At 38.9% G+C, this 20,916-nt stretch overlaps 1 protein-coding gene across 1 annotated transcript in view; it reads left to right on the plus strand.

Moving 5' to 3' along the window:
* LOC149065952 (neuronal acetylcholine receptor subunit alpha-10-like) overlaps window positions 1-20,916 on the plus strand; it is a 114,061-nt gene that overhangs the window by 38,803 nt on the left and 54,342 nt on the right. Inside the window, exons 3-4 of the mRNA XM_089253294.1 lie at window positions 13,885-14,030; window positions 15,722-15,766. Of these exons, the coding sequence (XP_089109420.1) occupies window positions 13,885-14,030; window positions 15,722-15,766 (191 nt within the window). The remainder of the gene's footprint in view (window positions 1-13,884; window positions 14,031-15,721; window positions 15,767-20,916) is intronic.

The raw sequence follows: 20,916 nt of genomic DNA on the forward strand, positions 1-20,916 counted from the left end.
CGTTTTTTTACGGCTTTCTCCTCACTTACGAGATCGAAACCGAACAGACATGATATCGATAACAGAAAGCCATAGCGTTTGTGGTTCTCGAAAGCACAACAGGATCCTAGGATTTTGCGTATTCTGGTGGCAAGGGAAACTTGTGGCTTTTCTTTGACCATTTGTTCTGATTTGAGCCAGCAATGCTTCTCTTTTTTGAATATTTGGTTCATTTCTGTAAAAGGAATAAAATAATAATATTAATAACAGACAGTTGTGTCAAGATTTTTACGACTGGAACCTGATGAAATAACTTGGACTAGTTGTTTTCAACGTAAGGTTTCTCGCGGAACCTTTGATGATAATGAAGTAGTTCTACGTAACTGAAACATTTATTTGAATATTTATAAAAAAAAAAAAAAAAAACCAAGTTTCTACTCTGGCGTCTCAAAAGCATCATAATTCCAGGGCAAAATGAAAGAGAGCTTAGGCATCACCTCCAATAAAACATATTTATTGCCATAAATCATTGTGCCAGATCTTATCGTGGAAGCCCCAACGCAATGAGGCCCCCGCATGGCCCTCACAAGGAAGGGGGGGGGATTAGCAGTGTTCCAGCCCGTAGCCCGGCATGGTTCTCTCTCTTGTCGCGGGCCGTGTCACGACTCGTATTAATTTAAATAATCAAATTGCACTACGTAAATAACGGCAGAATATCTGTGTTAGTAAGGAACGAAAGAGCTTTTACTTAATTTCACTTATGATAAATCAGAATTACGAGACATTTCATCATTCTCCATTCTGCTCACTCACACGAAAAAAAAAACAAAAAAAACAACAACATATAATAATAATAATAATAAACATAAAACATGGTCACTCACCGCCGTTGTATTTTAATCTAAAGTACTGTCACACCTCCGTTTTTTTTTTTGTTTTTTTTTTTCATATTTCACTCACAAACCTTTAGCGCTACAAAGAAAGCAATTAAACATAGTGTTTCAGTGCTTGACGTCGTCACACTATACCAGGAGAGTGTGTTTGTAGTTCTAAAAGGGACGAAAAACTTTACAGTCAGTTTTGGTTCCTTTGTTCAGACCAAAACCCCCTCAGATTGTGCGAGGAAAATTACCTGACCGGGTTGTGCTTCATGATAGGTTCGAGGATTAAAAAAAAAGGATCACAAAATATGTCTTGAGAATGTTTTCATGTTTGGCGTCAATTCTGTTGACCTGTCACAGAAAGTTTTGTCTAGTATAAACAAAATGACTGAGTTGTGGGATTTCCAAGCGCGCGGGGGCTCTATTTCTCTCTCTCTCTCTCTCTCTCTCTCTCTCTCACACACACACACACACACACACACACACACTCTCTCTCTCTCTCTCTCTCATATCATTATTTGTTTTTCGACCACAAATTCACAATGGATGGGCCCGTTAACGATCCCGGCCTGGGGTCTCTACTGCAGGATGCGAATACCATGGGTCCTTTTGCCCGGATGAGACTCGTGTGTTTAAAAGGCCCTGGATGTCCTGTAAAGTGCACGTAAATTCTGTAATACAAGAATCCTCACTTCTAGTGGGGGGGGGGGGGGGAAGTGCCAGAAAACCAATCGAGAGGTTTTGTTATAACCATCACTACACAGAAGAAAAGCTACCTTACAAAAGGTCTGACACATTTTTCAATAGAAATAATCATGATGCTAATTATTGAATCATAGGGTGTTCATCCGAGTTGTTGGTGAAAATATGTTATGAGTACAAAATCAAATATATACATCCTCAATGAGGGTAAGTGAGCACCATGACCGAAATAAAATGGTTTGCAGGATAAGCATCGCTAAAAAAGTCACGGGAATTTTTTTAAGACAGGAAAAAAAACAGCCGATAGATGGCGCTGGTACGAGTGACTTCAGTGGAAATATGCAAATGAGCGGTCATTGCCTTGCGTAAATTCCGAGTTCAGAAGAATGTGAGGACTGGAAAAGGGCCTTTAAAACAGCGACAGGCCCAAGAAGCTTGTTTAGCGATTTGAGGAAACTGGGAACGCTGGAGGATCGTGTAAGTGCCGCTGACCATGTTTAAGGAAGGCACGTTCTCCGCGTGTTGCAGCCGAAATGGAAGCGTTAGCGACTGAATCAGCTGCAGGGACCAGCAGTGCTCGCGAAGCTGCCAGACGCTTGGGCTTACCACCACCTTCGATACGCAATATTCTTCATGGAATCCTTGATCTCTACCCATACAGATTGCAGTCGTGCCATGAACTTTTATCAGCGGATACCGTACAGAGGGAAGCATTTGCGAGTTGGGCTTTCTCCAAAATCAAACAGAATCCCACCTGGGTCTTTAACATCTTGTGGACAAATGAAGCTCATTTTTCACTTCTTGGCGACGTTAAAACCCATAACTGTCACATCTGGGCGACGTCTTATACACGTGAGTACGCGTGGAAACCAGAAACCATTGCATTCTCCGAAAGTGACAGTGTGGTATGGGTTCACAGGCTCGTTCATCATAGGACCCGTCTTATTTGAAACGCAGTGCCCAGTAAATGGGTGGAAAACGGCTGCAGTGAATGCGCGGCGTTATTTAACGCGAGAAGGTCGTGCCATGTTTGCGTGAAAGAGATGCGCTTTCTACCGTCACGTTTATGCGAGATGGAGCTACTAGTCACACTGCTACTTCAGTCAAGGCATTCCTGATACAGACGTTCGGGGAAGACAAAATCATTAGCAGGCGTTGCAGGTTCTCATGGCCTCCCCGGTCTCCAGATTTGACACCGGCGGACTTCTGGGATATTTGAAATCCCGGGTGTATCGTTCCGGTCCATCCAATCTGCCGGAACTGAAAGATGCGATCCGCCGAGAGACGTGTTCCGGACCTGCTGCACTCTACCGTGGCCGGATTTGTGACTCGCCTGCAATGTGTTATCTCCTTTGGTGGTTGGTAATGTGGAACACATATTGCTGTAATAAACGATTTGGAGACATTCTGTTCATTATTTACGTATGTTTTCTTTGACTTGTGTACGTCAGCGTCACCTATCGGCTATTTATGAGGGGTTTTCTTCCTGTCAAAGAATTCCCGTGACCTAGCGATGCTAACCCTGCAAACCGTTTTTTATTTCGTGCATTTTTTCCAGTTTTATGAATTTTTAAACTTTTTACGGCCTTTTTGCCCACCTATATATATATATATATATTATATTACATGTAAAACGTCATTCAAGTGGAGCTACTTCTATCACCTATCAAATAAGAAATACAACTGTCGTGCTTCTTTGATTAAAATTGATGATCAGCTTTTGATTATTGGGCCGCATTGAAAAGTCCAATGTAGTATGTTATTAGAAAATATTTTTTCAGCAATAAAATTAGTTGAATTGCCAAGTTTGTTCCCATATTTTTTTCAGATATTTTCCTATATTTAAAATGTTTTAAACACAGTAATAAAACATTCAGGGCCTAAACAAGCTTGTATAAACCCACAAAACAATAACCGATACATATCAGTCGGCATAAATGATAACAAAACAAAAAAAAAAAAAGAAGAAAAACCACACAGATATATATACATAACACCAAGAAATAAGTGGCAACAGGAATGGAGTTGATAGACAAAAAAAAATTGGCATTTAGCAGCGTATGCAAGATAACATGAAGATTGCTCATTTATTAACTGAGGAAGTTAATTAAATATTTTGGGAGCTAAATAAATTAAAAATTTTTGGAAACTTGGTACCTGTATAGTATGACGTCTAAATTACATTCCAGATTTATGTAATTTCAGATTGAGATGGCCACTTCTTTTATAAAACATTTTTAAACTTTTATAAACGTACTAATGTTGTAGAGGGAGTAGCTTTAATTGATTGAAAAGTGGAAATGTATGTATACGCGAGTCCATTTTTACTCAAAATAATACGGAGGAAGGACTTCTGTGTGACGAAAAGTGTAGAAAGATTGCTGAAGTATGTCCCGCACCCCAACATGTAATGCCGTAACGTAATCTAGATTCTACCAACGCAAAATAAAGTACATATTTAACAGTTGTTGTGTATGGTTAATTAACATTAGTGTAAGGTACACATATGCCATCTAGAATGGGCAAGTGTATGGTAGTCACACAGACTCCACTAATCACGCATTACAGCTTAATCTTTTGGGAACTTTATTGTGAGCTCAGACCAGACCAGAATTGAACTTTGAGGCGATTCCCAGCCCGCGAGGGCCAACTGCCGGCATAAAAACTGGCCAAGAAGACCTGTGAAGAAGAAAACGTGTACATGTTTGTAGATAGATATGTGTTTGCATGAATGTGTAGTGTATGTAAAAAGAACTGGTCAAATTGGTTAAAAGTCATGATCTGGCAAAGTTAAAGTTAAAAGTCATGAAGCAGGCAAATGTCATCACAGTTCACAGAAGCAGGTCACACAATCTGCAGCTAGCAACATCTATTCGAAGTGGAATGGGGGGAAAAACATCACATGGGAGTCGGGACGCAAAAACCCCAGCTGTAACATCAAAAATGCAATACAGGTAACAAAGTTCTGTTTCAACTCAGTGCATCAGAAATTAATGGGGATTTACTATTGACAAATTTCATGTAAGCAAAACAATCCAAAGTTCAAAAAGAGTCTTCTCGCTCTTTTTTTTTTTTACACCTTTTTCACATGTACATCATATGCAGGTCAAAGTTCAATATGCAAGTTCAATTGGGAAATATATGTGCATATACAAAATTCAATAATGAGAAAATACAAATCAAATAGATGCGAATAAATGTCAAAAGTGGATAGATACAGAGTATGCAAGTAATGTGAGTATATACAATTGAATGAGAGAATTTATGTATTAAAATAGTATGTATACAATGAGATTTCTCATCTGCTCACTCACTCGTTTACTCATTCACTTGCTTATCTGTTTCCTCACTTTCTCATCTGCTCACTCATTGCTTGCTCATTCACTTGCTCATCTGTTCTCTCACTTTCTCATCTGCTCACTCATTGCTTGCTCATTCTCTTACTCTCTTGCTTATTCGCTCAGTCGTTCACTTGCTCTCTCACTCCCACATTTTCTCAACTGCTCATTCCCTCATTCAATTGCTTACTTGCTCATTCATTTACTCATCTGCTCACTCACCAACTCCCTGACACACGTGATCAATGGCTCACTTTCTTACTCACTCACCAATAAGACACATCAACCCACTCAGTATGTCACTTTCTGAGAAAACTACCAATTACCGAACTACCAAGAAAACAGCAATATTTTATAAAAATATTACTGCAATTATTACTTAAATTGATTAAATCAATGATTGTTAATTGCATATATGGCTACATGCTTTTTGATTTCTTTTATCAAGTACGAATTTCAATACTATTTTAAACGTAGAATGATTCGATCTTAGATATCATTGGTATGATATAAATGGGATTTTCAGTAGTTTTTTTTTAAAAAAAAACCAAGATCTTTAGAGCTCGATATTGTCTGTAAGTGAAAAATTAGAACTACAATTGTTATTAAAACTATTTAATAGCCATATCTCCCTTTAATCCCGAGCTCAAACGATCGTGCGGGTGAAATTACTTAAAATTCATGTTTTTAAAAATTTCCCTGTCTTAAAGGGTTGATGAGTTTAGCATTTCAAACTTAGAAGTAAAAATGAGTAAATTTGAATTTATATTTTAAAAAACGAATTTATTTACATACATAATTTTTTTTTGAAAAAAACCCTGATTTTTGTCAACCCTGTGCAGAATAAAGAATGAAGTTAGAAATTTTATATCAACAATTTTCTCTTCTATGCATACAGACAAATTACTGTTCCATGAATCACTGCATTTATTTTATCATTTATCAAGGTCAATATTATCTAAAAAATTAGTGGTAGTATATTTTGCATGCTTAAAAAACATGTTTATCTTCAGGATTTAATATTATTCAGTTATACTTTAAAGACGCAATACAGTCGATCCCGCTCATAACGTTTTCAAAAAAACTGCAACTAAAAACGTTACAAGCGGGAAATGTCTATAAGAGTTGACATAGTTTTACATCGACCTTAGCTTTTTATGTCGTTTTTAATTTAATTTATTAACAAACATTACGGAACAGAGATTTAATTAGTAATTGTTTGTTATAACAGCCAAACTATAACAGTTTCCGTGAAATCTGAATAACATTAAATGGCAAATTTTCTTGCCTTTAGACAAAATATTGAAAAGTTTCCAGTCCTTTAATTTCTTCTGCAAACGTTGCAACTGGTGTGTGTGTGGTGAATGACATCTACAAATTTAAGAATTTTTATTATTTCCTCTAAACTTAGAACTTGCTCTGAGATATTTTGACTCTAACTGTGTTCGGCAAAATTTAGCGCTTTCGCTGCTTCATTTTCCAAAATCCCAAAGGTCATGAAAGCATGGTAATACCTGTGAAGAATTAAAATCCAAGAAGTACAGTTGGGAAATCCGATTTTTCGTATCTGAAAAAAAAACCCGCTTTTAAATGCTACTTGACGCTGGAGTCTGAAAATCTGTCAAGTTGTTTATGTTTTGTGTCCATGTCACACTTTTACGGCTTGATTTTGTATCAATAGTTTCATTATAGTTTCATTCAATTTGTATCAATAGAAAGACCACCTTTGCTTTGTTATATGTAGTCGTCTATAACAACACTATGATATGATTAATTTTTTTGGAATCGATCTAATGAGGCAAATTTGAATAAGACCGCAAAGAAAAAAAATTTAACCTCTTCTGAGAACTTTTTCTGGTCCTTATCTGTTAGTCTCCCTATTCAGAAATGTAACTTCGATCAACCTTGTGTATTAGAGAAGCAGTGGTAAGGGCAATTATGCTCTGCACACTATTGTTGGATAAAGTGAGACAACAAGGAAAAGAAACGTTCAATGCTACCACACACACGTATAATCACCATTTTCGTTTCTTTACGCGAAAAAAAGGTGAAAGCCGATTCCAAGGGAGCAAAAAAACTCTTTGTGAATTTTCCGAACGTTGTAAGCGGGAATGGAAAAAAATTTAAACGTTGTATCCGGGAAAAGTTAACATTATCAATATGTGAAAAAAGTTAAATTCACGAAAAATTAGTCGTACTAAGCGAGAAAACCGTTATAAGCGAGATCGACTGTATTTACAAACCAGTAACTGTTAATAAATTAAAAAATAGGTCATGTTCCATTCTGCATAAATTAATATTTTGAGCTGAAAATTAAAAAAAAAAACTGATTTAAAAAAAAAAAAGTCGTGATTTTTATCAACCCTGCGACACAGTAAGGGCATTAGGACCACTTACATTAATGTAAGTGGATTTGCTCCACCTTATCTAGAAAGCTCATGCGGATCAAGTCTGGGTTGCACTCATAATTGAAGAATGCCTGGCTCTGAGTGGATTTATATGAACCATCTCGGCAGCCCAAGTTTGGGTCGTGACGCATAGCGGCGGCTCTTTGTTGGCCGTGCACCCCGTCGCTCTAGAAGGGGGGGGGGGTGCCACATCAATTATAAAAGACCCAAAAAAACTTGGTTGACTCATAAAACGTGGTCAGGGAGACACCGAAAATTGGTCCCGCACGGGTAGAAATTTATTTTCTCAAGAGATGCTATATAAATAATGGGTCCAACATTTGTAGAGAATTTGGCTCCACGTCCCTGACTAGCCATAGATCAAGAACGTCTGGTCGTAAGTGGTATGAGCAACTCACCTCGGAAGCCCCTGCGGCCCAAATTTGGGTCACGGCCCATAGATTAAGAACCCCCTGTTCTAGCTCATGATTTTTTAAAGATCAATTTTCACAATTTGACTCCGAAAACTAGAAAATTTAGTTATACTTACGTGTAATACTAGAGTCCAATTTTTTATCCTTCATGGTTTTGATATATGAACCTTTCATGGTTTCCTTTCGACTTCAATTGACAATTTTGAAAGGAGATAACAGAGAAAAATGACGTTCAATTATGTCCTACCACTTAATGTCGAGTGTACGCGATCACAATAGTCTCGTGTAATATATAATGAGATATATTATAACCTTTTCCTAGACTGCATGAGCTTTTCCGAAGAATATCATGCGTCATGCCAGACAATTGCAAAAATTGTAATAAAATATATCGATTTTTTTTTGTAATTTTATGGAACCATATAGAATCGATCATTTTTTCCATCTATCGATAATAACATTTTATAGATACAAAAAATGGAAGTTGGTACCGGTATTGAATAGGAAATGATCGATCATTCTCATAATCTGCTAAGAGAGAGGCCACCGTGTTAATCTGCTTATTTTATGATTTTGATGCAAAAGAGGAAAAAATTCCGAATTTCTTTTAAGGTATACGACCAAGTTAGATAGAGGCACTTTTCTATAAAATGTAATGGGAACATTGATAGCAATTTTTTGATAGAAAGTGTCTTGAAATGGTGAAAACAGTAACAAATTTTAGTCTATCTATATCATTTTCTATGGAAATGTCATTTCTATGGCAAATATAGTTGCAAAAATATTTTGTTACTCAAATGTTTTGTGATTCCCACTGTACATTTAGCTATCGATGGTGCAAGTTATGAACCAAAATTTGAGAGATTGCATGATATGCTTGCTCGTAAGTTGCACCCAAATGCGTTGATGTACGTGTGAATTTTTTGTGAAGTTTCATCCCACATTTCGTCTATAAAACACTGTAATTCAAAAAAATATATGTGATAGACCTTAGATTTTGGTTCATAACCTCAACAATATATAGCAAAATGTCATATAAAAATATAGTAATGATACAATTAATAGACTTGTAGCAATCACGTCACAAACTCAAGTAAAATGTCGAAAATATTATTCTTCGTAAAACACGTTTAAAATTTTTACTCACGGATTACTCGCGTGTACAAACGCAACACTAAAGTATGCGTAACTTCGACTCTGAGAATCATGTAAACAAAAGAGAGCCTGTTTTGGAATCTCAAACTTTGGACACCTTAGGCCCCTTTCACACGGAACGGAGGCGGGCGTCTTTAGTTTGAAATTCGTGCGTAAAAACGATTATTTTTTCGCAATTTTTGTAATTATTTTTCTCCTTAACCCCTGATTCAGAGTGCTCATAGGCAGCCTAGAGCCATTCTTTGGTGGTTTAATCTAATCTAGAGCACCATAGAATATATGGGTATAAAGATGCCTTCAGTTCGATCCTTTGCAAGCAGAAAAAAAAGGGGGGGGAGAGATTTTCAAAATGTCTGGGCTTAGAAATATTCATATCACAATTCTGTCTTAAGCCGGGATTACACTATGAAAGTTTTGTAAAAGCTCTTTGATAAAACGCGAAAAATTCAACCAATAAGATCACCTGCTGCATTCGCTTGATTGCAACCGATGCGCCTATTGGTTGAATTTTTCGAATTTTATAAAAGATCTTTTACAAAACTTTATAGTGTAATCCCGGCTTTACGCCCGGATTACACTATAAAAATTTTATAATAATTCTTTTACAAATGTAATCAATAAGCTGATCGTATGCATTTGGTTGCTTTTTTCAAGTTTTATGAAATAACTTTCATATACGTTTTAGAGTGAAATCCCATACTTAGATTAGTCACTTCTGAAATATAAAATTTCATTATTTTTTTAGTTTATAGACTCAATATCGAGTGAAATATACTTGTAGGTATCGGGGGAACCACCAAAACTATTCAAGTGCTTAGGGCTTTCAAACGTCTTAATCCGGCCCTGATTGAACGTCGTAGTGGATAACGTTGTTTAATAAAAGTATTTTTTTAAGTTTAAAAAAATTTAAAAAATAAATAAATATTTAAAATAATTTAAAATATTTTTTGAATAATTTTAAATATTTAAAAAAGAAAATTTTTAAATTAAATTTAAAAGTTATTAAAGTATTTAGTCAATTATATAAATATTCGTAATGAATTTCAGAACGGCTTATAATTTTGGTCTCGTCAGTGGCCGTTGTTGACAGGTTTTATTGAATAAAATTGTAAAGTATGGACAAAAGGCAGTTAAAGTTGCTATATCTCCATCTCAGAAGGAAATGAAGGGATATATGTATGTGGGTACATCATATTGATGAGCAGGGACCTTCATATGGTGTTTTTAAGGGTATTTATGGTAAATAATTAAAAAAATTCCGTGCAAAATCGTCTTTAAAAAGTAGCCAAAGATGCGGACGAATTCGCTCCGCATCGTGTGAATAGCTCCGAATAACCCAATTGTCAAAACTTGTATGTGCTGATGCGCAGCCCGCACTTTAGGTTTTGACACATGCGGATGACGTCCGGACCCGCATGAACATTTCCCAGGTGCGAGCGAATTTCGGCTCGTCTGAAAGGCTCAGTTATATACCAATTGTTAAAACTTCGTCCGGACCTGCGTCGCGTGAAAGGGGCCTTAATGTGATGACTTCATATTTCTATTGTTCAAGGAATATTATTATACTTCAACTTTTCGAAAACTAAAAGATTGCAGTCAAAGCACTGCCGCGAAAACAGTTTCAAGGCTTCTCAGCCCCGATTTTATATTTTTTGTGGGTGGGGTTTACATGCATTATCAAAAAATATACAAAATTGCCGTGGTATGTATTGGATGCTGAATGAATTAGCAGTAATTCTCCATACATTCCTTACAATGGAAATTTTAAAATACGAATAAACTTTAGAAGTAATATCTTTAAAATAATACAAGGTGTACAAAAATCCCATGGAAGTATTTAAAAATAAATAAAAACTGGAAAAATGACCAGAATAAAAAACAATTTGCAGGGTTAGCATCTCTGGGAATTTTTTTAATACAGGTAAAAAACCTTCGAAAAACAGCCAATAGGTGGCACTAACGTACACAAATCAATATATATATATATTTACGATATTGATTTTGCTAATCAACTCTATTGCATAGAGTAATATTGTTACGAATTATGAACGATAGATTGCGCAAGTCTGTATCGCAATCTTCTGATGGCTCTCAAAATATCGAAATCGGTTGATACCGGTTTCGGTTTGGCGGAAATGACTGTGATTGGTGGAGAACTGGCAGGGCGTGTAGAGAAAAATCCAGGAAGTCCCGCCCCCTTTAAACAGTGATTCAACGCCCCTCCAGACAGTCCGTATGGTGGCGCTGCCGACTAGGAAACTGTAAAATAGAATCTTGTAGAATGTTCTTTTTCTCGAAGTTTCTCCGGAGTTATAAATACCGTGGTGCTCACAAGATGGCAGGCTCAAAGAGACTGGATGAAAAGTCAGTCGTGATTTAACTTTGTGAGAAAGTTGTTAGCTCTCTGATTACGTTGTAAGTACGTATAAATTGCTGTTCTGTAAATAAATCTGTGTTTGTCCGTCGAACCGCTTCTTGTTTTGCAAACTCGAAGTCTTGTGGAAAATTATCCGGAACATTATTTTGATGAAGTTTGGCTGATCTTTCTGTATTTTACTATCCTGATTTTCATTTATTCTGATTCAGCATTTATCGGACTGTATGTTTGGGTTTTTTTTTCTATTAACTTACAAGCACTTCACATCTACACAAACTTGTCTATAAACCCCTTCATAGCTAGCAAGAGCAGTCTGTAAGTCGCCAGGCAGCCCCTTCGGGCTGGGCAGCGACGAGAAAAATTAAATTCTGTCTGTCTGTCTGTCTACTCAAATGCAATCAAATACAAAAATGAAGTTCCTTCATTGTAATTGGGGGGGGTGACCATATTTGTCGAGGAAAATACGGAAAATTTCGATGGATTGTCATAAACATGCAACATCCCAACTATTGCCAAAATTGTCTCTAAATAACTCTCGGCTAGAACTTGAAGAAGCAAGTTAAAGCAAGTCTGCAAGAAATTGGAAAGTTATTTTACGGGGAAACAAATATTTTACACGATGAGAGAACAAGCGAGATGGAAACTCATATGAATATAATTATATTTTTATAATAAAAGTTTGAAATTATGCAAATTATCTTCATCTCTGATTACTGCATTTGGATTAATGCAAGCCTCATTGAAAAAAAAGGGGGGGGGGGCATTTCATATAGGAATTGCTTGCGAAACTGATGCAAAAACTCCACCACCACCACCAGACCAACCGTGACCCCTAGGGCCTAGGGGATATAAGCTGGTCCTTCTAAGGAGACGTGGGCCTAGGTGGAAAAGTCCAACGACATGCAAGACCAGCAAATCTCCCACACCAAGTCACACAGCCACAAGCCAACCAGCAGCAGGAACCCTCATACAACTTCACCCCCTCCCCACCACACACGTTCCCACTTCAGTGCTGCCATCTATGTTTCAGAGGTGAAGTGAGTGAAGTGTAATAATTGATTCACATTTGTCTCCCGTTTGTAGGCCTGTTGCTCTCTGTGGCGAAACTTTTTAACGGGGAGATCGTTTCGCGTGTGCGCCTCGAAGTTGGAAAACCACCTTCAAATGACTACCACGACTGTGGGGCTCGAACCCGGGTCCTCACGATGTGAGTCCGTAACCATGACCACTCGACCACCGGCTGTTGATTTGTGCTTTTTTTCCCAACTTTTCTCCAATATCCAAATTTAAATATATATCTCAACGAAAATTACACGTAGAACAAGGGAGAATTTTTTTTTTTTTTGTCCTCAAGAGAGATAGGGCAACAACTTTCTTACTGGGGGTTTTTTTTTTTTTTTGAGGACAGGGTGGTCAAAAGGTTAATGCTTACTTTTTAACAACTGTACAACCCCTTGCAACATGAATGACGTATCGAAGTTCTACTCGTTATTTGGATACTTTTCTTGACTGAAACGCGCCTCTAAGATCTTCAGTTCGCCAGCAAAATGTGGCAAGGGGAATTAAGTTATAACAGTGTATATCAGGGGTTCTTGACCTTTTTCAGCCGTTACCCAGAATCAACAGAAATGATCAGCTTCGCGACCCACGGGACTGTTTGTTTTTCTTTTTTTTTTTAAATTATCGAAAGTTTATATAAGGACTGTAAGCGGATTTGTACGACCCACCTCAAAAGCCAAAGCGAATGAAGTTGGGGTAGCTCTGGAATCCCTGGATGCAAAGAGAGCCCTACGACCCCTCTCGGAAGACCCCACGAATCAAGTGTGCGTCGTAGCACAAAAGCCCCCGACTGTAAGTGGATTTTCACGAACTATCTCGGAATCCTCTTAGAATCAAACTCGTGTAGTAACCCCATAGCTCGAGAACCTCCTGGCGACCCTTCTTAAAGACCTTGCGAATCGGGTTTGTTTCGTGACCTGTAGCTCAAGAATTCCTCGCTGTAAGTAGAATTGTATGACCCTTCTCGGAACCACTGAGAATCAAACTTAAGTGGTGACCCATAGATCATGAATCATTGGCTGTCAATAGATTCATACGACCCTTCTCGCAAGAACCATATGAACCAAGTATGAGTCGTAACAAAAGGTCGTAAGCTGTGAGTGTATGTGCGACTTATCTCGGAAGCCTCTGAGAATCAAACTTTGGTAGTGGAAACATACATAGATCAATAACCCATGACTGTAAGTGGATTTATGCAATCCATGTCGAAAGCCCATACGACCCAAGTTTGGATCGTGACCATCGCTCAATTATCCCTGGCTGTAAGTGGATTTGCGATCCTTCTCAGAACGCCTGGCAAATCAAGTTTGGGTCGCGAACCCCTAACGCAAAAGATTAGGTGAGATTTAGGAGATTTGAGTGACCCATCTCGGAAGAACTTGTGACCCATAGGCCAGGTTCCCCTTCTGTACATCTTAATTTTATTGATATCTCATTTTAGGTCGTTGCTTGAAAAATCGGAAAAAAAAAATAATAATAGATCTCTAAATCATGCACGCACGCACGCACACACACACAAAGAAATGTGTTATCGATAGTAATAATTATGTGTTTTATCGATTTTATTTGCAGCAATAATCTCAGTAGCCGATGAGAATGAAGTTCGCCTTATGCATTACTTACTGGATAATTATGAGAAAGGCGTCAAGCCTTCCGTCATCGCTTCTCAAGCTCTAAACGTTACGTTCGGATTAGCACTTACACAGATCATAGATGTCGTGAGTTTCGCCGATAAAAATATCACGGGTAAGATTCTGTAAGCGGGAATGCGCCAAATTTGGCGATTATTTTTTGTATCTCATTAGTTCTGGAATTTTCTTTCATTACTTGTTTCATTAATTCTGGAATCATCTTCCATTAATTCTGGAATTATCTCTTGTCAATGCTAAAATTATCTCTTTCATTAATTCTAGATTTTTTTCTTTCATTAATTCTAGAATGTTTTCTCTCATTAATTTATCTTTAATTAATTCTGGAATCATCTCTCCCATTAATTCTAGAATTATCTCTTTCATTAATTTTGGAATTATCTCTCTCATTAATTCTAGAATGATCTCTTTCATTAATTTTGGAATTATATCTTTCATTAATTCTGGAGTTATCTCTTTTTCATCAATTTTGGAGTTATTTCTTTCATTAATTCTGGAATTATCTCTTGTCAATGCTAAAATTATCTCTTTCATTAATTCTAGATTTTTTCCTCTCATTAGTTCTGGAATTTTTTTTCATTAGTTCTGGAATTTTCTTTCATTACTTTTTTTATTAATTCTGGAATTATCTCTTGTCAATGCTAAAATTATATCTTGTCAATGCTAAAATTATATCTTGTCAATGCTAAAATTATATCTTGTCAATGCTAAAATTATATCTTGTCAATGCTAAAATGATCTCTTGTCAATGCTAAAATTTATCTCTTGTCAATGCTAAAATTACCTCTTTCATTAATTCTATATTTTTTCCTTTCATTAATTCTAGATTTTTTCTTTCATTAATTCTGGAATTATCTCTCTCATTAATTCTATAATTACCTCTTTCATTAATTTTGGAATTATCTCTCTCATTAATTCTACAATTATCTCCCTCATTAATTCTATAATTATCTCTCATTAATTTTATAATTATCTCTTTCATTAATTCTATAATTATCTCTTTCATTAATTTTGGAATTATCTCTTTCATTAATTCTGGAGTTCCCTTTTTCATCAATTTTGGAATTATCTCTTTCATCAATGCTGAAATTATCTCTTTCTATAATTCTAGAATTTTCTCTTTCATTAACTCTCATCATCATCAAATGGCAATTCCAATTTTCATCACAGAGTGTTTTTTATTCACAGAGTTTCATTAATTCTGGAATTATCACTTTCGTTATTTTTGGAATAATCCCATCGGTGCTGAAATTACTTTTCTCATTCATTGCTTTAAACTCCTATGGATACCATAAGAAAATAACGGCGACTGCGTCGACATTCAACGGTGATCTCCCGATGAATGATGTTAAGGACACCGTTCTCGGCACTTTCCAGGGCGAAAATACCGCTGACATCATACTCCCTCCAGTAAGGCCGGTATTACACTATAACAGTTTGATAAAAGTCCTATTATAAAACTTGAAAAATGCAGCCAATAAGGTCAACGGTTGCATTTTCTAGAATGTAACCAATAACCTGGTTGGTTAGATTTTTCAAGTTTTATAAAAGAAATTTTATCAAACTTTTATAGTGTAATACCGGCATTATATACCTAAGCTCGATGAGCTGAAACCTTGGTGAAATTGGAAATCGCCAAACTTGGCGCAACACCGCTTACGGAATTTTAGCCAATATCACTTACTCAATGATATTATTGACTATTTATTAAATATAAATTAGTAAGACTCGTGGATTTTTTCTCATGTCATTACTCACAGGATGAACGGAACCAGATCTTAACAACGAATTGTTGGCTCAATCAAGTAATGTATATTCAAATATAATTATTATAATATTCAAAAGGTGATTATGACATTAGACTAGAGCAATTTCTTTAATGCAGTTTCTGGTGAATAAGTCGCATTTGGGAAAATGAGCGTATAGACCAGGGATCTTCAACCTTACAGACAAGGGGGGGGGGGCACCAACTCATATAATTTAATGACATCTCAATTTAAGGGGCCAATATGGGACCGTTCACAGAAAATTCACCGACAACAATTTACCAGTAGGAAAATTCACCGACGAATGAGCGAACTAGGGATCAAGTGAGTCATCGGCCTACTGAGAGAACGATCGACTGACATAGGGAGTGACCTGGTGATTAAGTGAGCGACCTAGTGAGTGAGTGATATAACGAGCGACCCAGTGAGTGAGTGATATAACGAGCGACCCAGTGAATGAGTGATCGAATGAGCTACCTAGTGACTGGCTGAGGGCGGTATTCACCGACATGGTTTAAACTATAGTCACAATTGTTTGATAAGAGATCGACACGGATTGGTTATATTCAGGTTTTAACCAATTTATGTTGATCTCTTATCCAAAAATTGTGACTACAGTTTAAACCAGTGATTCCCAAAGTGGGCGTTAACGCCCCCTGGGGGTGATAAAAGCCACGGGTGTAACATAGGATCCTATGGGTTAGATTGCGTTGTGGAGCGATGGGAGAAAAATATTTCTGAAGAAGGGGGTGATAGGACAAAACAGGTTGGGAAACTATGGTTTAAACCATGTCGGTGAATACGGCTCTGAGTGACCTGGTTAGTGGGCGAGAGCGGGCTAGATCTAGTGCATATTTTCCCAAAGTTTTCGTTCCATTGCCCCCTTCTTCAGAATTTTTTTTTTCTCTCATCGCCCCCCAACTCAACCAAACCCATAGGATCCTATGTTAAATCCGTAACTTCTATCGCCCCCCCCCCGGACCATTCCATCGCCCACCAGGGGGTGATATTGCCCACTTTGGGAAACATTGCTCTAGTGCATAGTTCCCCAACCTTTTTTATCCCATCGGCCTTCCTTCTTCGGAAATATTTTTCTCCCGATCCACCCCGCAACTCAATCTCACCCACTGGATCCTATTTTATACCAGTAGCTTCTACCGTCTCCCTGGAACTTTCCATCGTTAACACCGTTAACACCCACGTTGGGAATCACTGCTCTAGTGTGTGGCGACAGCGTCCACCACTGGAAGGTGCTGTTGCCACAAGCGTAATAGGGAAAAAAGAGCGTGCCTTCAGTGGACGCGTTTGCCGCTCAAACCAGACAGTCACGCTGTCCGCTCATATCGATGTAATACGTTCTTGTAGATTCTGTTGCGTTAGTTGTATAATAAATGTTTAATTATGTTTGAATTGTGAAGGAAGTGTTGCCTCTAACCGTCTCTCATTCCTTCCACAACAATTGGTAACCCGGACGTGATTTAAACACGCATCCTTCTTGTTCTTCTTGTGAATGAAGAACAAGGACTCTGCGCTGCTGAAGAAGAGTTCAGGTTCGCGGCTCCAGAAAAGGGGTAATTTCGTATTAGTCGCCACGGCGGTAGGTAACGGCGGAGGAGGAATTAAATTGAGAGGAAGAGCGTTCGAGATCGGCCGGATCACCAGTTGTTGTGGACAAGGCCGTCTTAAGAGCATCGTGGGCCCCCGGGCCAAGTGATTATTCTGAGGCCCAACCAGGCAAATTCTTGAAAATTAAAACCATATTTCGTTTCTGTGAGGCCCCTGGCCGTGCCCGGGTGGGCCCATGCCTTAAGACGGCACTGGTTGTGGAAGGAATGAGTCAGGTTAGAGGCAGCACTTCCTTCACAATTTTCAAACATAATTAAACATTTATTATACAACTAAAGCCGGGTTTTCCTGGGAGTATTTCTGCGCCGTGTGCAGCGTGAAAACGCTGAATCTTGAAATTCAGGTTTTTTTTTTATCAATCAGAGTTTTCACGCTGCACGCACTGTAGAAACCTGCTCCTAGGATAACCCAGCTTAACGCACAGTATCTACAACAGTGATTCCCAACGTGGGTGATAACGCCCGCTTGACAAGAAGGACAGAGCACCTCATTGCACTCCGGCAGTTCAATACAGTCAGTCTAATTTCTCCGAGACGTCATTAATTAGGTTTGGGATTCATCCTGCTCCTCGCTCGCAAACAGTGCCACCAGCGCACTGTCAGGGTGAAGACGCGGCGATCTCCTTAACGGCGCTGGTACCGGAGTTGCAGGAGCTGGAGGAGACGGATCCCTTATCTTCTCGGGATGTTCCTCAAGGAATTTCACCATTTTTCTTATCTTTTCCTTTGATTCCTCTCGACGTAGTATGCCAAGCATCCATGGTCTTGTGTAGATGGGCAGTCGGCGAACGGAAGTGATAGGGTGTCGTTTCTGGACAGCATGTGGCGTAGTGCAGGGGCGTGCCAGGCTCAAGACAAGAGCATTTATCGCTGGCAATCACTTTAAAGCGATGTAAGGTTGCCGGGAAAGGCCCATGACCGGTGACAAATAAGATGAGCTCTCGTGACCAGCCCCTGCTCCTAGTATCTACTTTCTTCATAACTTCATGAGTTGATCTTCCTGACGCCTCCGGCATATCCCAATGCAATTGCCAATTTGCTATCATGTCTCTCCAGAGGAGTGATTTTGTGTGAGAAGCTGGATATAAGAGTTCGTCGTAAAAGACTCCGGTATTGGTCGCTTCTTTGGCCGCCGCATCCGCAAGCTCGTTTCCCCACTGGCCGTTGTGGGCTTTTACCCAGGAGATGCGTATTGATGGGTGAGATACAAGTATACTCCTTATCTTTCTCGCCATTGCGTTTTCAGAGAGCGGGTTTAGAATGGCCTGGATACTCGAACGGCGATCGGATCTTATTACAGTCTGCTTCCTGTTTGTAGCTGCATCCAGAGCTGCTGTAAATATAGCGAGCATCTCAGCTTGATATACTGAATTATTTTCTTTTAGTTTAGCAGCCCATTTATGCACGATCTCCGTTCCCACGGTTTTTATACAGGCAGCTCCTGTACCTGATTCCAGTTTAGAGCCATCCGTGTAATATACGACGGATTTCTCCTCAGGTGTATCATCCTCCGAAGATTCTATTAATACTTGATTGGCCTGCAGAGATTCTGCAGGATGCGAGGTCCAGCCTATAGTTTTTTGCTCGAAGGCGTCCGGGACTAATGTTTCCTCTAACAATGGACATGGCTTGTGAAGCTTTAGAAGACGTGTGACTCTTGCCAGGAATTCTATCTTGAGGGATAATGGCGGGAGCCCCAAGATCACCTGAAGAGCATTCGTAGGTGTAGTTCTATACGCACCAGAGATATATAGAAGGAAGGGTCTTTGTATAGAATCGAGCCGTCTGAACATCTGGACCTTGGGAGAATGCCATATTGAAGCTCCATAAGCTATCATAGGCTCAACCACTGTCAAGTAGAGGGATCTCCTCAGAGCCCGTGTCAGTCCCCACTGTGGTCCAGCCATCAGACGCATCTTCTGAAGAACACGTGACGCCTTTCTCTTCTGTTCTTTGATGTGATCTTCCCAGCTAAGTTGCTTATCGATAAACACGCCTAAATAACATAGCACGTCCGTTTTCTTGATGGTTTTCCCTTGGAACCAGATGGTGGGAGGTCTTTTCTTTGATATCCACAAGAATTTTGTCTTAGCCATAGAGAGAGTGAGCTTATGCATGCGCAGCCAATTTGACACTGTTCTAAGGGCTTCTTCTGCTAGATCACCTGATCCCTTGACAGTAGGGGCAGATGCAATTATCAAAAGGTCATCAGCATAAGCCTGAACTTTGACGTTTGAGGGCCAATTAATTTTCAACAACTCATCCAGAACAAGATTCCATAACAAGGGGCCGGAACATGAGCCCTGAGGTGCACCCTTTTGAAGCTCTTTCACAGCTTTTCCCGCATCCGTGACCAACACCGCTCGGCGGTGGTTCAGAAGGTCCGATAAGATTACCTTGAGCTGTTGTGGTATGGGCGCTATTGCTAGACGGTGGCGTATAGACGAGTATCTGAGGTTATCGAACGCCCCTTCTATATCCAGGGATATGATGGCTACGTCATTACCTCGATTTCTTTGCGTCTTAACCTCTTCCATCATGTCTGCAAGCGCCATTTCTGCTGAACGACCTTGTCGGAATCCATACTGGTTGGCATGCCAGAATCCTTGCCTCTCCGTGTAAAACATGACTCGTTGTACCAAAATTTTTTCCAGTACCTTCCCGAAGCCAGAGAGTAAAGAGATAGGGCGGTAAGCTTTTGGGTCTCCTGGACGTCTTCCTTTCTTCAATAAAAGGAGTAACTTACCTTCTTTGAAATGATTTGGAAAACATCCCAGTTGCAGGCACTTATTGTATAGGGAATGTAAAAGATCTGGAAATGCTTTATTTATCGCCTTGACGATCCTGTTGTTCACCCGGTCTAGACCCGGGGCTTTCCGCATATTAAGCTGGTCAACGATTCTTTTTATCTCTTGCTTAGATATTGCTCTCATATTCAAATCCGGGTCGAAGTACATACTAGAGCTCATACAAGGAGGACCATAATCATCGGAGTAAATGTCATTAAGGTGTCTTTCCCCCGCCTGCAAAATTGTTTCGTCACCAAATTGGCTCATAGTCAGCTGCGGTTTCGTTTTGCGGGACATAGAAGCACGATATACGGTACCAAATTCAGAAGCCGTTTTTTCACATAGTGCACGCCAGGCAGATAATTTTGTTTTACAAATCTCTTTACGGTACTGAGCCTGATATTTATTAAATACGATGCGCAGGCGAATTTTGTCCCCCTGATCTTTTGCTCGTATATATCGTCTTTTCAGAGCCCTGAGCTTCTTGCGTGACTCTTCCAGTTCAGTTGTCCACCATGTGCTTTTGTAATATGCTGAAGTTGATCATACGTTCGGCACTCACGAATCTGCCTTATCAGGACTGGTGTCGTACTTCTGAGGATACGAATAAAATTGAAGAGCTTACGCTGCGTTGTTTTGAAACAAGGGGTTTTAGTTGATGGAGATGAGTCACATATCACCATGTGAATATAGGAGTGACTACTTGCCGAATATTCCTCTCCCACAGACCATTGTATGGCATTTGCTAGAGACACGTGATTGCATATAGATAGAT

The sequence above is a fragment of the Pholcus phalangioides genome, unplaced genomic scaffold (genome assembly GCF_987345545.1).
Source record: "Pholcus phalangioides strain wild (caught in Gottingen) unplaced genomic scaffold, Ppha-v1.0 ptg000036l_1, whole genome shotgun sequence".
In the NCBI taxonomy this organism is placed as follows: Eukaryota; Metazoa; Arthropoda; class Arachnida; order Araneae; family Pholcidae; genus Pholcus; species Pholcus phalangioides.